Below are 19,703 nucleotides of genomic sequence, written 5' to 3'. Positions count from 1 at the left end.
TTGTCGGAGACCGCGATCACGTGTGTTTGCCGAACACATCGCGCTGTCGACGTTCTTCCTGTGTACAATTGTGAATCATCAGGACTCAATGGCGAGGCGCATCTACTTAGCGGGTTCCTGTCGCGATAACCAATGGAAAAAGTCTTCCAACTCTGATCCAGGTACAGCATCGACGATTCTGGCAGTCGAATACCTTCCTTAACCAGTTAACTGTGACGAGTATACACGTCATCGTAAAGCTTGACACGATACTATTTCTTTCAGCGAATTCTTTAGTTCTTCACATAAACATGTAATTCTTTGTTTCGCTTTGATCTTTCATTAAAATATGCTCTACGCGCATTCGTCCTAGCTTGCTAAGCGAGTAATTGCTTAAATAGAGATAGACATAGTAATAATACCTGTTCCTCAAATCAGAATGGAACTACTTCGTTTCCGTTCCTGACTCTGTTCGGACAGAGTTCAGAATTTGATAAATAAATAAGTGCAGGTTTCATCGTAGGTGTTGAAGACAGATAGGAATATTCGTAACAAGCGTACCCGTCGTATTTGGTTGGCAGTTTACTTCATTTGTGGCACAGTTAATTAGCGAGTTGGGTAAGCGCGTGTAAACTTCAATGTCAAAATGGTAAATATCGGTTTGCTCGGATATTGCGATTCTCGCGCGGGTTCTTCGAACCGTTTTACCTTGGAGCTTCGCGTTGTAACTTCTAACTGTCAGCGTACGCTGTGATTTCCATAGAAAAATAATTCCTCGAGGCTCGACAGGGAACACCCGCGGTGGACCCTCGTCTTGGTGCCTTTTAGTTTTATACTCTGCCATTTTGACCGTTCGTAACGAAGAGAGTACGGTTGAACAACAATCGGATCAGGTGAATCTTTCTATCGTTACATCGGTATTCCCATTTGTTTAACCAGTTAACTGTGGAACTTAGTTGGAAAAGCTTCTGGTTCTGCGCGCGGTAAAATAAAAAAATGGAGCGTGTACTCGTCGAACGCAGGACGAATGCACGTAGAGCATATTTTAATGAAAGATCAAAGCGAAACAAAGAGGAATTACATGTTTATGTGGAAAACTAAAGAATTCGCTGAAAGAATTAGTATCGTGTCAAGCTTTACGGTGACGTATATACTCGTCGAACACAGTTAACTGGTTAACAATCACTCGTACGACTACACTGTTTCTCTCAGTATAGTTTCCCTCGGGCTTTGAATAATAAATAATAAATAGACGAAAGTGTTCGTCGAAACGATCGCTTCAGGTAACAAAACATTCACTATCCTGGCACTATTTGAAACCACACTGATTGCTCTTAGCCGCAGACAGCAAATAATTAATCAATGCCGGTATAAGTATACATATTAATGCAGTATCGTACGTCACGCCTCCTTATTTATACAATTGATTATTCATTCCTACGTATTATACTGCTACGAGCAGTCGCATAATGAGTGCAAGCAATTCCGTCTTTAGTACACTCGAAACTTCCTTCAACGATCCTCGTCCCATTATCTTGAAGACTCATCTTCCAACTATAAAAATTTCTCTTATATAATCGTCGCAACAATCAAAGAACGCTTCATCCATTGACAGCCTGTGGCTTCTCAGTCATTACACCGTATCAGAATTCCGTTATTTTAATAAAAATCACGAGACTGTGTCACACGTGGTGATTTACAGTTCCACGATTACAATTGTTTTCGAAGAACTTATGAACTCTAGAACTACAGATCCATCTTGGACTTCTGCTTTCTGAGAAAATTAGCTAATCGGTTCTCAAACGTGCTAAAATATGAATCAATCAGAATCTTAATAAACAGTCTTGCAATTCATATAAGAAACTGCACATCAGATTCGATAGTTCTAACGAAGACCTTAAGAAATCCCCGATCACCAACAGATTTTTCAAAGAATACTAAGCAAACGTTGACAATCGTATCATTATCAAGAAGATCGAACCAGAATCCTCCCGCTTCGGTACCAGCTAACCCTCGAACCCCGAACCCAAGCGAACCCAACGCCACAGAGCGAACAGCTCGGTGCTCGGACGATTCGCACCTCGGGAACCGGCGGCGTTCGCTTTCGTTCGAGCGGGCGAAGGCCAGGCTGTATCGAAAAAACGCGAAGGAAACAGGACCGAAGGAAACGAACGACGAAGAGGGAACGAGGGGTGGAGGGAGGGCGGATGATGGAAGACGGCAAAAGGTCGAATTATCGGTCCGGGGGGATCATTTGGGCGTGCAAGAGCGAGCGAGGAGCGCGACCGAGCGAGCTTGTTGTGTGTACGAGCCTATAAATACATATTCACGAGCGGATGTTGAGGCATTGCCGAGGTCCACGTGGTCGTGGTTCACGGTGGTGGCAACAGTCGGCCTCCGAGCGTCGTCCAAGTGTGCGTACAACGTGAACCGGCGCGTTTCTCGCTTGCGCCCACGAAAAAACCGCCGCGGACAGCGCCGCTGGGACCAAAGGCTCTCCGGTGCTCTATCGTTCGGCTTGCACCGAGCTCCGTCGAGATCGTTTCACCTGTTCGTCGACCCAACGAGTCACCGGTTCATCCGGATCGTGATCCTTCGGTTGCTCTCGCGATCGGCCACCGGAATCTCCGGCGTTCGTCGATCGGCCGACGCCAGGATTCCCTGTGATCTACGGACGATAGTTCCGACGCTGGTGTTCGCGGTTCAGTGATCGAGGTTCCGCGAGTTACGGACACGTCGGACCCAGATGAGGACCCAGTGATACCGCGGCCGGTTTTTCGTTCGCCGGACAAAGCTGACCGATCCCCGGAATTCGATTCAGAGACGCAAGTGACCGCGCGGGATTCGGTGCACTGTGCGCTCGTTGATCGGATGACTCTTGCCAGCGCTCGTCGGGCGACTGATCGTCGATCGACGGATGTTTATGTAATTTTCATTGTTCCTGCCGGAGAAGCAAAGGTCGCCGTTGCGTAAGGAGTCGGCTTTCAGAGTTTTCACAGGTATGGTTTCAAGGGATTTTATTGGAACGCCGGTTGTCGATCGTTGGGGAAAGTGATTCGAATTTGGATCGCCGGCCGTTGGAATGTGCGGAGGTTGATAAGAAATGTCAACAGTAGCGCAGGGTGTTTGGGAGTTGGACGATTGTGAAGTATTTACAATAGTATTATTACTATATAGTAATATTCAGATGTAATATTCGTGTTCGATAAGACTTCCAGCGAATCAGATCTAAAATTCATTCGCTTCGAAGAAGCTTCGATAAAAGACGAACAAATAAATTTACAAAGGTAATTATTACGAACGAAAGGTGATCATATTCAGTATATTCGACAAGGTTAAAAGTGTCCAGCAACTGTCAAGGGGAATCCCAGTTTTGAGACTTAGAAATTTGAGACTGTTAGACTATTGAAATTTAATCTGTTCTAAAAATCAGCAAAGCAAATTTCTCGAGATTCGAGGAGCTTATTGCTGCACAATTTATTTACAACTTCTCAAGCACCTTCATCGTCTCAATATTAAAATAAGAATCTCGAGACCGATCATTTCTGATAGTTCCAGTAACACAAGCGCCGCGAGAATCTTAATCGTTTTCAAAGAAAAGCAGAAACAAAGGTCAATCATTATAATTACAACATTTACATAACACTATCATCAACTCCCGCTATTAAACATTCTCCTTTCACGTCGGTTATCTTGCACGTTACGATTGTTTCCTGCTCATTGAAAAGCGTCAGTCAGCGGTGACTGACGCGGCGCTGGACGCGTTAAAGTGTATTCGGACGTCAACGGCGATCGGACGATGATTGAACCGTTAAAGGCGGCCCGGTAATTGGACGCGATTCGACGAGGCGAGAGAAGTCGCCGGGAAACGGAGTCGGAACGCGGAAGGAAAACGGTTTTCGGGCGGGCAGTTAGCTCGCCGCCTCGCAACCACCGGAATATTTTCTGCAAGGTGGATGCATTCCGTCCTTGTGTCTTCCTGCTTGCAATTCAATCGTGGCTGCCTCCGCGCCATCGGATATGCATAAAGCGGGAGTTTCTCGCTGGGAACGGCGGTGTTGTCGACGTTTAGAAAATTCGATTCCCGGCTCGTTCGTCTTCCACGGCAACCGGGACGAACGAGTCGCTCGTCTTTTTCGGAAACTGAACGAACGTCGCGCCGCTGGAGTGCTCGGCATGCCGATATGCTCCTCGGATTCCTTCCCTTTTCATCTTTTGTCCACTTATCTTCGTTTTTCACTCTGTGTATTCTACTGATCTTGAATCCTCTATTTTTTCTCTCTTGGTTTCTGTGTTGTTTCTATCTTTTCCTGGTGTCTGTATTTTCCTAATTTTTCCTGTTTCTTTCGTTTCTATGTCCTTTTTTTTGGTTTCTTTTTTCAGTATTCATCTTATTATTTTCTTTTGATGTCTGTATTATTCCTATTTTTTCCTCTGCCTGCTATCTTCTTTTTCTGATGTCTGTATATTCCTAATTTTTCCTGCTTCTTTCGTTCCTATGTCCTTTTTTCAACCCTTTGCACTCGAGAGGCTTTTCAGTCATTAGATTTGACCCATGAGAATGATAAAATTTAGAATTCAATATCAAATTTTTATATAATGCAACACATGGAACATCGAAATAAAATAGTTCTGTTACTTAATTTATGCAAGGTATTCCTTCATGTTAGTTGTAAAACATATCATATTTCACCAGAAAATAATGAACGTTTGCCGAGAAAAATATTCTCGAGTGCAAAGGGTTAAAAATCATCTTATTTTCTTCTCTTGGTCTCTATATTATTTTTATCTTTTTCTCCTCCTGTTTTCCTGGTTTCTATGTTTCTCCTTTCTCTTTCTTTCGGTTCTGTTCTTTTTTCTGGTTTCAGTATCTATCTTATTTCTCCTCTCCCATTCTTCCCAGTGTTCCTCCCTTTCTCTTCCTCCGGTTCTTGCGCTCTTCTTTATTTCTCGTTTTCTCGGTTACCGTGTTCCCGTGATCTTTCGCCCCTCCTTTTTGCCGGTCCCTCGCGTCTATCGATATGATTTAGGTGGACTATCGACAAAGCGAAACTTGCTCGGCCAGCTGCGATCCCCGGCAATCGGTTTCGACTCCCGAGAAAAGCTGTCTCGTTGCCGATTGCTTCATGTCATCGACCGTCGGCGCAACGGACGTTTGTTAGTTGCCGAACGCTCGCGGCCGTGCACGGCGAAGATCTATTGTTGATCGTACTCGAGGCTCAAGGATATTACTCTTACGAGGAGGTCTCGCAATCGCAGGAACGTTCAATTTCCCGTGCTCAATTTTCTGGAGGAATTCTCTCTCTCGTCGATTTTTAATATCGGAAACATCGTGCAGTCGATTTCATTTATCCGTGGCGCCCCGTACAATTGATAAACTGCAATATTTTAACTTTCATTTCGCGACACAGACGATGATCAATGATAAGACGAATCGATGACTCTATGCGATTTTAATGGACAATCTTTCGTTGATCACTTGTCGCGATTGTGGGGATTTTTAAGTAAACAACCATTGAGGTCACCGGTGACGTCAAACAAATCGAATTATTATAATTCATTCAGTATTTTCTGGAAATTGGATGAACCAACGTTATATATACTAATCTAATCAACACTTAATGAGTAGACTGATAAAGAAATATTGCGAAATTAATTGTATACAAACAAAGAAACCTTATTTGCTCACTTTCAACCTCAAAGTTCCACTAAAAGTGATTTCTTAATGATCTCTATCCTCACTTCTAAGATTACCGAAGACAATAAATTATTTTAATACACATTAAACTCGATTCAATGATTTTCCTTTTACTTCGACCTTTCGAGGCGAGTAACTTAGTTCACCTACATTTCACTGAAAAATTTCGAATAGTTTCATTCGTGAATCAAGTCTCGTAAAATATACAAGCAGAGAGTCATGTTGCCGCGTTTTCCTCTATAAAAATTTACCGAAGCTCCAGAGAAATTGCACGGGCGTAGTTCGAAATGGAAAAAAACGGAGAAGCAGACAGGTGGAAGTCGTTCAACGTTCTCGATTTCGAATTCCATCGGGCGGGCCGCGAATGGCTGCGCCGGTGAACGTGACGCGATTGGCTTCGCGGCGATTTGACGTTGAATAATGTTGATTTCACGGGGATTTTCGTTTCTCCTTGTTCCACGAGACCGCGGATGAAAGAGCGGTCGCAGTTTGCCGGGAGGACGGTTGCGGTCGGCCGCCGACGCGGAAGAACGATGAGCGATTCTCCATCGACCGGCTTCGATGCTTGTAATTATTGCGGCCCGGGGATTATTCAACGGAGAATGTCTTCCCGCGTCGACGGGAATCGTTAAGAGCGGTTGAACGAGGAATATCTCCGTAATCGTCTCTCGTTTGCGACGAAAATGGATGTATTCGTTAACCCCTTGCCGTACGATGACGAGTGAGACCCGCGACGAAGATTTCTAAACTAATTTAACCCTCTATAAGCTTGTGTGACTTTGAAATCGCATACCAATATATTGGCATTTTGTTGATTTATTTTATTTTGGATAGCAAAGTGGCGAGTAAAATTCAGTAATTAATTAACATAAACTTTTATACGCTCTGGCGTGAAACTACCCTAAAATTATTCGATTTTCTACACATCAAAATTTTCTACTAAGAAGGGAAGTAAAAGATCGAAGAAATGTTATAGCATTTCTCATTTTCACTAGTCTGATAGTCTCAGTGTTTACCAGACATGTTTAACGAGAAACGAAATGAGAGATCGGTAAATGATTCCAGGTCAATTGCAATAATTATAATTTTAGAATTATAATTTTCCATTGAGCATTTGCAGATTATTCGTTCGTATATGTTTTATTTTGTGCCAGACTTTTTCGGGAATGGAGAAAATATGTATGAAAGTATATAGATAAGACAATAGAAGCTTTTCCTTGATTATTATAATGGAAAGTGGATCGTTCCTGTTTTATTAGAGTAGGATATAAGATGGTAGTGCGAAATGTGTCCCCATGGTGGATGATCGAATGGTTCATTCGCCGCAAGTTGGTGCAATTTGGTTCAAGGTCGCGTCTGACACCTTTATCCGGATTTACATCGTCAGAGTAAACATCGGTAGCCTGGCGATAAAAGTTAATAAACTGCCCCTAACGGAAACCATTCGTTGCCATCAATCAGCAGAGTGATTTATACGACTAGCTTGGCGGCCACTGTAACTGATTAACTTAGCGAAATGTCACGGAAGTAACGCATCACTGCAATTAGATGTATCGCATCGCTCATTTCCTATGATATCTCCAGACAACGTGTCAGTCCTGCTTGTCAAACTTTTCGCGAAACATTTCAATTCCACAGTTATTGTAGTTAATTTCAAATCATCTTCGCCTAGTTAGAAGATGTTAAATATTTCTGACGAAATACTTCCGAGTGCAAAGGGTTAAGTTCAAAGGGCTGTTCACATCGAAGCGAGAAAATCGATGCAACGGAGATTCATCGACGAAAATCCTGCGTGGCAGGAATATTTCCCACGTTACTCATTGTCCCGCGTTTCCATGTCGCAGATGAGACCGGTTCAATCTGTTTTCCTTCTGCAAAGCACAGTTTCCTCCGCGATAGGCGCGTTTTCTTCTCGCCGTCCCGTCGCCGCGACTGAGATGCGCCAAGGCTTTCGCAAACGCGTAATGTCAGCGATTACGCGAAATGACAGCGCCGCCGCGGCGTTTCCAAATCAATAATTATTCCGCATCTTCGTAATCTTGAACCCGAATAATGACGGGTATGTGGCCGTGCTGGTGTGCGTGGCTCGAGTGTCAGTTTCGAGGCCGATCGCCGGCGAGCAACGACGGTTTCGAATCTTCTTAATACGCTCCTGCTGCGGTGACTCGATAGATTCTTGCCGATTATGCAACGGATGATGCGCCGGATCAAAATCTCGCGAATCTTTTCGTGAATCCGTTGAACGGGAACCTCGGCGCTTTCGGATATGAACGATGGTACGTGGAATAGACGCGGGAAACGAATGCAGTAAAGAATTGCGAATGGATTCGTAAGATTTCAAGGAGAAATTTGATTTGAATATTTTTTAGCTATGGAGAATGAATAGGATAGAGTGTGGAATGGATATGGGAGGTAAATATAGTGAAAACATACAAGTAGGCTGGTAATAATTTAAAGACAAATGAAACTTGAGTGTGATCTATGTAAATATTCGTTAGTGTGTACAATGACAGTGCTCGATTGAAGAAATGAATACTATGGCACGTAGAATAGATAGTAGAAGGTACTTTAATACTAAAATTACCAGATAACTTAATTTATTTAAGGTATTTTTTTATGTTAATTGCAGAAAATATCATTGACATTTCATCAGGAAATAATGAACATTTCTCGAGAAAAATATTCTCGAGTGCAAAGGGTTAAACTGCTCGATAGTTTCAGTGTTAACCCTTTGAACTCTGTAGTCTCCAATATTGCCCCAGTTTTAATATTAAACATTTCAATGCATCTTAAAGAAACTACCCTAAAATCATTCGATTTTCCACACATTCAAATTTTCTACTAACAAGGAAAATAAAAGATCGAAGAAATGTTATAGCATTTCTAATTTTCGCTAGGAATATTATAAAAATTAGTTGCTGATAGATTACAAAACAACCTGGAGTGCTAAGGGTTAGAAATGAAACTTGTTACATTATACGTTTCGAATGAAAACGTCCGCCATTGTTTTTCCCAATTTTACTCGAGTAATTAACCCCTCGCACGCGTGTTTCATAAGGATCCGTTCTACCTAACTAGCAGCGGTAAACACCGTCGTTAACGAGGCTTCGCGAGAAACGAAACGTTCTTGGAGGGAGATTCAATGAACGCCGCGAACGAAGCGGCATTTACGCGGTGTCATTCGCGCGAGAAATAAATGATCACGCGATACCGATCCATCGACGGTGATTATTTCTCTTTGTAATCTTTCTGTGTTTCTTGCCCGACGCTGTGAAACAGTTGTCGTGCCCGTCGAATACGCGGCTTCGACAATTTTTAATATAGCCCTGCCACCGTAGCAGGAAGTGTTGCCTGTAATCGGCAGTTTCGTACGCGCCCATCTAATTATCTCGATGATGCTCCCAGAGAAGGGAAACGTCGCATTAACGGCGAAGCCGATTACAAAAGCCGCGTTCCCTTCAGGCCTGAAGGTCTTCTGGCGATCCGCTTTTAATTCAGCTTTTGCAACTTCATTTTCTATGGCTGTTTAACCCTTTGCAGTCGAAAGTTTTACACTTGTAATATTTAATTTAATATTATACTTTCTAATATTATTGTAATATTTAACTTAATATTATACTTTCTAATTAGATGCAGACGAGATTCTTTAAAGTGAACTTAGCAAGAAATCATACATAAATTAGTCAACAAAGCTATTTTCTTTCAATATTTCACGCATTGATGCAGTATACAAAGTTTATAATTTTCCTGTATCAAATCATCCGGCGACTGAAAGTCGCCTCTCGAGTGCAAAGGGTTAATACGTCAGCACCGTCGAAAACGTTGTCCGATTTTTAAATTTTCCTTCAAACGTTTCAAGGCTCGACAACGATTTCTGTAGATTTCGCGCGACAACCGTAACTTCGACGGATCTTCCCTTCGTTCTTTTGAAATATTCACGAGCATTCTCTGAACGAGGGAGAACGAAGAAGTTGGCGACTTGTTAAACGTATCTGAAGCCTTCCGAAAATAATGGAAAGCTTTCCGAGGAGAATGAAGTTACTCGAGAAATGAGATAATGGAAAAGAATGGCCAGTACACTGCGCAACGTTTTAGTGTTCCGCGCGGAGTTTCCGTTCGAATTTCCTTGAAAAAGCAAGGAAACTCTTTCGCTGATTCAATATTTCCTGTAATAAAGTTCAGCTGAATTCGACGGAGGCTTTCAATTAACAACCGGTTATTTTTAATCGTATCGACTATTTACTCGAGATTGAAAACTGCGATCGATGTGTCGACGCGTATATAGCGGTTCTCCGAAAAACAATTCGCTGATTGTTCGGCCGAAAAATTCGACGGTTATCGTAGCTTTTCTCATTAAGTGGACAAAGGATTACGGGAAATTATCGGTGATTTTGAGAGATTTTAATTTCATAATTCATACGGCGGCCGCGGAAACCGAGAGATCCGTTCGGCGGAAATCGTCGAAACGCCGGCCGATCCGTGCTTTAATTTTATAATTGAAACGGGACCGGGGACGGAAGAACGACAATCGGGCCGGGCCGCGGGGAGGGGGATTCGCTGAATAAATCAGTCACCCACGATTTTTCCGCGGTACGTTCGCCGGGATGTTTGTAAAATAAATAGTCAACGATTTATACGCGGGCTCGTCGTTGTCTGTTTAATAAACGATCGCGTGCGGATAAATTGCGCAGGTTTGCGTAACGAGCGAACGGATTCGCCGCTGCGTCGCGCTCTTCTTTTTCCATTTCTCGTTCAATTTCTCGGTTACGATTATTCCGTGTTTAACACACTGCGTACCGGCTAATTTTCAGAAAACTGAATTGCGATGGCGATTTTCACTGAGGTCGATTTATATCGCTGTACATAGAAAACCTCAGATATATTGTTATGTAATATATTTTGAATCGATAATCGATTCGAACTAAATTTTATATTTTTCTCAATGCTGTAATTAGCGAAGTGGCATAGTTAAACTGTAGGCTCCAATATTGCACCGGTTATAATATTAAATATTTCAATGAATCTTAAAGAAACTACCCTAAAATCATTCTTTTTTCCATACATCCAAATTTTGCACTGACAAAGAGAATGCTGTTTTTATTGCCAAAGGCTGATGATAAATGAATTTTAACCCTTTGAACTCTGTAGGCTCCAATATTGCACCAGTTACGATATCAAATATTTCAATGAATCTTAAAGAAACTAAAATTATTCGATTTTCCGCACATCCAAATTTTGTGCTAACAAGGAAAATAAAAGATCGAAGAAATGTTATATTTCTAATTTTCGCTAGGAATACTATAAAAATTAGTTGCAGATTACAAAACAACTTGGAGTGCTAAGGGTTGATATATTGACAGTATCACCAGGAAATTCGAAGAAAGTCACTCTTTTCAACAACATTAGAGCCGCGTCGAAATAACCATTCGTTGCATCGAAACCCGCGGTTCACGAGCCACAAATAAACGTTCGCATTCTTTCCGTTGACAAGGTTAGAGAAAGCGCGAGTGGAATGAATTTTCGCGCGTCCCGCGGAAAGTGAAAGTGAATGTATAACAAAGCACGTTCGTTCCATTGCTTTCTGAAAATCGTCGAACGCTATAATTGCATACAGGTCCGGCGGCGCGTTGATTGTTATTATGCCGGGGCTGCGCGAGACCATCGGGTTTCGTTCTCCAACGAAAGCAATCCGCTCGGTTTCATTGTCCCGTTTTCCCCCGGCGCAGCACGCGACAGAGTGAGGCGCATTTCCGGTCGCCGGTGTATCGACAGGCACGCTTGTTACGCTCTTCAAATATTTGTTCTGCCCTCCGCGGTGCAGCAGCGCGAGCACGCGCGCGCGCGCGGTTTCGCCGTTCGATCGTGATGCATGGATCGCGGACGATTCTTCGGTTATTCCCGAACGGCGGATGAAAATTGCTCGGGTCCCCGGCGGAAAAGAGGAAAATTCATTCGGGAGATTCGTCCCTTTTTGTCGTTGAGAATATTCGGCGATTCCTTTGTTTCCGCGACTCAGCGCCGAGGATATTTTCGAATGATTGGCTCAAATTGTCCGAGCGAATAAAAACGGCGGAACTGATTGAAACGAACGTGGGAAGGATTGTTTCGTTCGCCACGCGAAATATCGAGCGAGCTTTTCCTTCTGTCGTTTTGCGTGTCGGACGTTTTTCGATTCTGAATGAAAATTGAACGTGGGAAAGGCTCACGGAAAATGTCAAAATTGTTTGTGTGAAGAACCTTCTATTGTTGGAGATAAATCGCTGATATTATTGATGTAATCGACTGAAGGGATATCGAATTGTTTTCCTTCTGTCGTTCTGCGTGTCGGATGTTTTTCGATTTTGAATGAGAATTGAACGTGGGAAAGGTTCACGGAAAATGTCAAAATTGTTTGTGTGAAGAACTTTCTATTGTTGGAGATAAATCACTGATATTATTGATGTAATCGACTGAAGGGATATTGAATTGTTGTCAATGGCTTTTTTACGATTATTTGACGCGAAACGGTTTTCAAGGACTATTGAGGTACTTTTAGTCTCTCCGAGAGACTTCATGGTTCATTTAGTTTCTTCGAGGGCCCCGGATATTCTTTTATAGTCCTATTAGGGTGCTCGGTAGTATTTTTTATTGTGTAATGATATCTGAGACCACTTGGAAGTATTTGGAACTCATTGAGACCAATTCAAATATCCACGATCCTATGGAATTATTGTACTTGATCGAAATTCTTTAAGGGTCCTTGAGAAAATGAAATACATGAACGTTGGACGATTATTACATTTCGGAATTTCGGAGAGATCTCTGCTTCCACTGGGAAGCAAGACTATTTCTTAAATGTCTTCTATACACAAATTATTGAGTGTATCGTCAAATATCTAAATCAATGACGATAAATGTAATGTGGAATATCAGATATCTAAATTAATACTATCAAGTACAATATGAAATATCAATTATTTAAATGGATAGTATTAAGTACAATATGAAATATCAATTATCTAAAATAATAGTATTAAGTACAATATGAAATATCAAATATCTAAATTAATAGTATCAAGTACAATATGAAATATGAATTATCTAAAATAATAGTATTAAGTACAACACGAAATATCAAACATCTACATTAATATTACTAAACAAAACATCAAATATCAAACCCAAACCAACATTAAACACAACACGAAACACAAAAATCACTCAATACCAACACAAAGCATCATATATCAAAACAACGTCTCTTACATTCGCAGGTTCAAATTAATCCGAGCAAAATGAGGGTCGATCAGATCGGGCTGCTGCTATGGAAGAACTACATCGTCCGGAAACGTCAGCCGGTAACTATCCCTCAGCAACATTTCTCAGTCGAAAGTCGTTCCCCATAACCAAAGGGGAGGTTTTTAAATGCGGCACCGCAAATTTCGATGTTTAGGGGATATTGGCCCTGGTGTTCGTATGGCCTGTGATCGTGTTCATGATCCTCTACACGATCCGCGACAACATGGACCCGAAGTACCATCCGACTTGCCAATTTCCTGCGAGGTCGATGCCGGGGGATGGCCTGCTCCCATTCGTCCAGAGTTTCATCTGCAGCCTCGGGAATCCCTGCGATCCCCTTCCGGAATACGAAGAAGTCCCTTCTTACAGGAACGCCACGTTAGTTCCGAAAATATCAACCTCGCGTCATTTTATTTCCATCGTGTCGCGATCGGTCGCGGCCACGATTTCATCGACTGCGCGTCTCGCGACCCCATCGCGACCCTTTCCCTGCGCCGCGTCTCACCTGAGAATCGTTCGTTAAACGAAATATTCGAAGTAAGCGTTGGTTCTTGATCTTTGAATATTTATTGAGATTGACTGTTTGAATACATGGATACAAGTGGCTTTCGGAAGTTCTTGATTGTTTTTGGAATTTTTCTTATGTAATAAAAGCTTGAAGATTTTGTTATTATATATGAAGGATACTATATGAGAGGATACTGTGAAATAATCAGCACCATTTTTTAGGTATTCTTTAGAAATAAATAATTCAGAATATTCAGGGGTTCTTGGTTAGAGTGATTAAACGAGTGCTGTTCTATTATAATAATGATTTAACCCTTTGCACTCGAGAGGTGACTCATTCACCACTTGATTTCATGCAGTAAAACTATAAAATTCGATATTTAATATTATACCTTGTATAACCCATCAATTTGAGAAATATTGAAATAAATAGCTTTGTTTCTCAATATACACGCGATTTCTCTTCAGTTTTAAAATATCATCTTTATCTCATCAGAAAATATTAAAATATTTTTAGTCAACTTCCGAGTGCAAAGGGTTAATGTACAGTGTTGAATATATTGTAGTATTTCGTGGAGTTAATTCCAAAAACGATCTGATTTTTCTTTGCCACTGTATATCTGAGCAAGCTCAGTAATAGTAATTGGTAATCACAATAATGAATATAATATGATAAAAGCCGTTACAAAAGTACCACGCAATTTTTCCGACCACGCGAGTCAAATATTCAGCGGAATGAATTCGATATTTTTCAATTTGTTTGATTATCGAAATAAATCGCGGAAATGCACCGTGGGCATTGTTATTGTTCCAAGGATACGATGATTTGTTTTCGTCATAACACCGCATTACTGTACAGGGTGATCCAGTAGACGATACAACAAACTGACGCGCTCGTAAACAGAAGGAACGTTGCCGCGCGATTTTTATTTATTCCCGTCGTGTAAACTCGTTGTTTTCCCAGTTCTGTCATTGCACGGTTACGGATCATCCAGTTACACGCGCGCGTAAACGTCGCCTGAGACGGCGTGCGTGCGCGCGTTCGATTTTTGAATTTACCGAACGATTTTCCGGCACAGTAATTACGCGGTATCAGCGGGGAGTGGGTTGAATCCGCAAAAGTACACTGTCGCACGGAAATTTGTTGCGTACACAGAATTCGTTTGACCGACAATTACGCCGCGGATAATTATGGGAGAGAGCCGTTGCCGTTGGTTTATTTATCGAGCGTTGGAAAACACCAAGGAAATTCGAGTCTATTTGACAATGCAATGAAAAACGAATCGAGTAACGGCAACGAATTTCTAACGCGGTCGGGTTCGAAATATTCTCTCGGCGACGCTGACCCCTTTAACCCCTCGGCGTACCATTTGCTTTCGTTGCTAAGCTCGTGTAATATTTTACTATCGACAATTCGTAAGAAATAAGGGTACTTACGTATTATACGGATCACCTTCGTTTCCTAACTGAATAACACAATCTTATTACTGGTATTATTAATATTTTATTCTTTAAGGTTCGTACAATACGTATATAAATACTGAAAATCATTCGCCTTTGCGTACGAAGACTGTTCAAAGTATACAAAACCTGCAAATTCTGCTAAATTACATATCGAATGCTTAAACAATACAGAATCAGGAAACTGTACACTGATTTCTTATTCGAGTACTTCAATCATTTGTTTCCAACTTATTCCAAATATGAACGTTTGATCTCAGGAAAACCCGACATTCGTCCGCAAAGGTTAAAGATTGACAAACGACCTTTTGTTCGCGATTGCTAGGTTAAGAACCGCTGCTCCAAACGAGTCATTGCGAGAGCGTCGAGTCACCTGTTTCTGACAATGTGTTTGTACGATCGCGAACAGCCTAGGTCCACTGGTGGGCGAGTTCCAGCGGATGTTCGACAACCGGACGATCCTCTCCGCGGTGAAGACCCTGCCGAACAGTATTCAGCTGCTGAAGTCAATGGCGCAGATACTCACGAAGCCGGAAAACAAGGCACTCTTCGGTAGGGACACCTCGTCAGTTCGTTCCCACCCACGAATTCGAACCTATCGGTTTCCCTAGCTAGACCATTCAACGAATTCATTGCCGTCTAGATCGCGGCATTCGATTGGGTGATCTCTTCAGCAACCACGAGCAGCTCAAGAGGATCCTCCGCGAGCAGATGCCGAACGCGCGCGACGGTCTGATCGACGAGTTGTTCGAGTCCTCCATCAAACTGTTATACGTTAGTATTGTCCCAGGGAATAAATTAAATTGACCCTTCCAGAAGATCCATTGACATAAAGAAAACCCTTAGCAGATGAAGCTAAATTGCATGTCGATTGCTTAATTAGTAGAAAACGAAACTACGATCTCTTGCTGTTCGAGGGATTAAACCATTTGTTTAGGACCTAGTCTTGTGAATATGAACGTTTTGTCTTGAAATATTGACAAAGGTTAAGATGAATAGAATTTAGAAAGTTATTGAGTTAATCAAACTAGGGAAAACTAGAACAAGTTTATTAGCACTAGAACTACCAGTCAGAATGACTAGTTTCGATTTTTTTTACTAATTATTGATATCTTCGAAGCATTGAATATTCGAAGTGATTTTGAAAATAAATAGTGTCGCTAGAGTACTATAATGAATGTCTAAAGGAATCTATTGTTACAATTTTTATGGGAATTGCATATTAATCGTATCAAATGCTCGGTAGTTCTAGTGTTAACTTGAGAATTGAAGCTGAGATAAGTGTATTCAAATTCTTCTATATAAATCTATTCGAATTTTACAAGATGCTTTATATTGACTTAAATTCGAAAATTCCCCTGTTTAATTCTCTAAAAATTATAACTTCTACATCTTCCCCTACAAGCTAGTGTTCTTGGGTTCGATGTGAACGCAGCGTCCGCGAATTGAATCCGAAGAATCTATGCTCGCGCGAGCGACGATGCACTTGGAGTATCTTTTTTATTTCAGCTGATCGATACGTTCGGTTCGTCGAACATCGACGGGGTGATTTGCTCGCCGGATAGCTTGAAGATGTATCTGATCCTGCCGAACGAGGAGAACTATGCCCAGGTCTCGAAGATGCTTTGCGGGATCGACTCGGACACGATACCGGACATCCTCGGAAGTTTGTCCAAACATCTGGACTTCTCCGGTCTGTTGGAGATGGTGGACCGAGTAATGGCCAAGTTTCGGGACTACGATTTCTTCCTGGATATGAAACGGACAGCGGAAACGATCCTCGACCTGCAGACTTCGAAGAAGTTCATCCCCGAGTACCTAAGGATCCAGCAGTGGATGCCGAAGATGATCATGGCGCTTAAGAACGTTACGTTCAGGGAGATAGATCTCACGTTGTGAGTAGCCATTTCTGTGTACGAGAAAGCTTCCTGTAAACACGGTAGAATTACCGTGATTACTCGAACTAATTGGGAACTAATTTAAATCAATATGATTTAGATAAGAGATAAGCGGTTCTTATTTTATTACACGATTACGCGAATACTGATTTAGATAAGAGATAAATGGTTTTTATTTTATTGCACGATTACGTTAATATTGAGATAATAGATAAGTGGATTTAATCGTTTCCTGACAAAGCGTAGATAACTTCGATTCAATTGTCCATTCCTTCGGAATGTTCTTTCAGCGTGAATAAGACGTTAGAAATCCTGAATCCCGTCTTCTCGTCCGAGGACGACTGGCCCATCGCCCGCGAGGCGTTCCTGAGACTGCAGAAACTACTGGAGCTAATAAAAGAGATGATAGGAGATCAACCGAGGAGTTTCTCATGGGATTTCTTCACTGTGATACAACGCATTAAGAGCGCGATGCGATCTATGTCCTTCTCCGTAGAGAACGCGAAGAAACTGACGCGAATTTTGGACGCCAGCATCGTCGTTTTACAGAGCGGAACGAAACTGGCCATGAAAATACTGGATCGCCACAAGAACGACCTCAATCTGTAAGTTTCTTTTATTGTTCCGGCACGGTTTATTTGGTTAAGATACGTACCATGAAAAAAAATGGCAGCTCAACGACCTAAACGACACATTGATACGTTACAATGCTATGGTTATACTGACTGCGATCATCTGTGAGAGATATCAGTCCAAGCTACGTTGCAGCGAGCTTGGCGCTCTCGTCTAAGCGGTCAGATTCGAAAGCGCACGCCCGATTGGCACGCGTCGCGCGACGAAGAGTGGGGAGAGCTGCTTTCGGACTCGCGATTGGAGTTCTCGGAGCCACTGTCTCCGCCCTGCGACGTCACGAGTGCCAGGTTCGCTGCAGCGGACGGTGAAATTAGCAGCCTAGAGAAAAGAATGAAAACTTCGATGGAGATCGAGTGTTCCAGGAAACGATACAATGAAGCTATTAAATTATTCTGCTTGTTTCACAGGGACCCCGAAATCGAGGATGGTCTGAAGCGATTCTTTTCCCGGAACATCGCGAACCCGCTGGGTTTCGCGATCGCGTACGCGAACATCATAGTCAGAACAGTCCAGCACGCGGCCATTATTCACGGAGATCTAGAACACAGGCTCTACAATATCTCCCTGAACAACAAGGACACCGTGCAACAATTACTCACGGACGTGGATCCTAGTACTTATCGAACATTCGTGCAGGCGTTCTCGAGATTAGACTTACTGGAGGTCAATATTAATAGTCTTATTTTATTTATTCCCCTGGTATAGGCGACCCTCGAATAACATGGTTGTTAAGTAACGAAGTTAATTCTTAACACTTAGGCGACCGCCTAGAAAGAACTATAACTACAACCTCCTCCATTATCTTCGATTGAACTCATTCAATCGATTCGGTTAGAAACTGTGTTTTGTAAAAACAAGAACCGCATTTGATAGACTGCAAATAATCCGACTTCAAGACTTACTAAGCAACAAAAGAAAGGATAAACAGAATAAAAGGCAATACGTTGGCTAAGTGTTAAGAACGAAGAGCTAGTACGAAAAACGGTGAAGATTCGAAAGTTAGAGGCTGTATTTAAACTATGCGAGTGATTAAATTCAAACGATCAACTGCTGCTGAATGATTAACAGTAGAACTACCGAGCGATAAGACTATTTATAATCTGTTATAAAAATTAGGAAAGGTTTCCTGAGATTCAAAGAGCTTCCTACTGCTGCACGAGTACATGGATTTATTTTGAAATTTCTCACGAAAGCACCTGTCATCTTAATAATAGCAAAACGAGAACCTTGAAATTAGCCATTGCAACCCGTCTGGTAGTTCTACCGTTAAGATATCCGATTTTCATTCCATGATTAAGAGAAGCACGTTTGCTAAGCCAATAATCGATAGAAAGCTTCACGCATTCTTCTCAAGTTTCTCTGAATTCTCGAACCGTGGGAGTGGCATGTTATCAAAGGGTTGCTCGTATTTATCGATGGGATCGTTGAAAAAATTTCCCTTCGTGTTCCTAGGAATTCATGCAGAAATCCAACGTCGAGGATCACTTCTGCGAGAAGGAGACGCTGAAGAAAGTGTTCGATTCCAAGGATGTTCAGCGCATCGGCGAGATACTTTGCAGCGGAGCTGGGAAAAAGTTCATCGGCGAGGCGTACAGAAGCATCGAGCTCGAGAAATTCGCGAAAAATGTGCGCACTTTGTTGTATACCCTTCGTAGAATCGTTTAACCTATCACCTACGGTTTGTCCTATGATTTCTTTCGCGACCGTGACTGATGAAACCACTCGATCACGAATTATTTCGTAGAAAAAGGAGAAGAATTCACAGTTCATTTCTAGTTTCTGCAAAAATAGAAAATATTGCCGCTTAATGAATATTCCTCACTTAACAATTAAGCGTTAAGTCGACGTTTCCCAATCGATTCTGCTCCGCAGGTGGAGGACATCGCGATAACAACGTTACTCTTGATATTCGGGGGACAAGCCGACATGGAGAAATTTAATCTGACCGGATTGCTAAGCAGTGTGAACGATTTCATGTCGTTCATGAACTCGTCGAGCAGGCCGGATCCGGATTGGTCGGTCTTCGGGTACGACCAACGGTGGAAGGATGCGTTCAGGCACACCGAATCTCAAGGCAGACTGAACGTGTGAGTAGAATTCTGCTGCAAATGACTATGTTACCAGATTGCAGGTCTTTGTTCATTTATGAAAATATTCACGTATTTTCAATATTCATACGGAGAAGCGCGAAATTGCATAGAATGATCGTGACGCGAGGAAATGTTCGTAATATTATAATATTATATATT

At 42.1% G+C, this 19,703-nt stretch overlaps 1 protein-coding gene across 6 annotated transcripts in view; it reads left to right on the top strand.

The window, feature by feature from the left end:
- The window catches only part of ldd (lipid droplet defective), a 68,096-nt gene continuing 48,393 nt past the window's right edge, over nucleotides 1-19,703 (top strand). For 2 of the 6 annotated variants that reach the window (XM_076368300.1, XM_031983736.2), the window contains exons 1-10: nucleotides 2,266-2,978; nucleotides 12,931-13,014; nucleotides 13,110-13,333; nucleotides 15,333-15,475; nucleotides 15,567-15,697; nucleotides 16,433-16,818; nucleotides 17,112-17,426; nucleotides 17,862-18,117; nucleotides 18,907-19,080; nucleotides 19,327-19,541. In XM_076368300.1, coding sequence (XP_076224415.1) covers nucleotides 12,952-13,014; nucleotides 13,110-13,333; nucleotides 15,333-15,475; nucleotides 15,567-15,697; nucleotides 16,433-16,818; nucleotides 17,112-17,426; nucleotides 17,862-18,117; nucleotides 18,907-19,080; nucleotides 19,327-19,541 — 1,907 coding nt within the window. In that variant the 5' untranslated portion in view covers nucleotides 2,266-2,978; nucleotides 12,931-12,951. Of the gene's footprint in view, nucleotides 162-2,255; nucleotides 2,979-11,932; nucleotides 11,952-12,930; nucleotides 13,015-13,109; nucleotides 13,334-15,332; nucleotides 15,476-15,566; nucleotides 15,698-16,432; nucleotides 16,819-17,111; nucleotides 17,427-17,861; nucleotides 18,118-18,906; nucleotides 19,081-19,326; nucleotides 19,542-19,703 lie in introns of those variants that run through there. The other 4 variants (XM_031983737.2, XM_031983741.2, XM_076368301.1 and 1 more) reach the window with 4 other exon arrangements.

Source organism: Nomia melanderi, chromosome 6 (genome assembly GCF_051020985.1).
Source record: "Nomia melanderi isolate GNS246 chromosome 6, iyNomMela1, whole genome shotgun sequence".
In the NCBI taxonomy this organism is placed as follows: Eukaryota; Metazoa; Arthropoda; class Insecta; order Hymenoptera; family Halictidae; genus Nomia; species Nomia melanderi.
The sequence above is the reverse complement of the archived record's forward strand: the minus strand, read 5'-3'. Positions and strand labels throughout refer to the sequence as shown.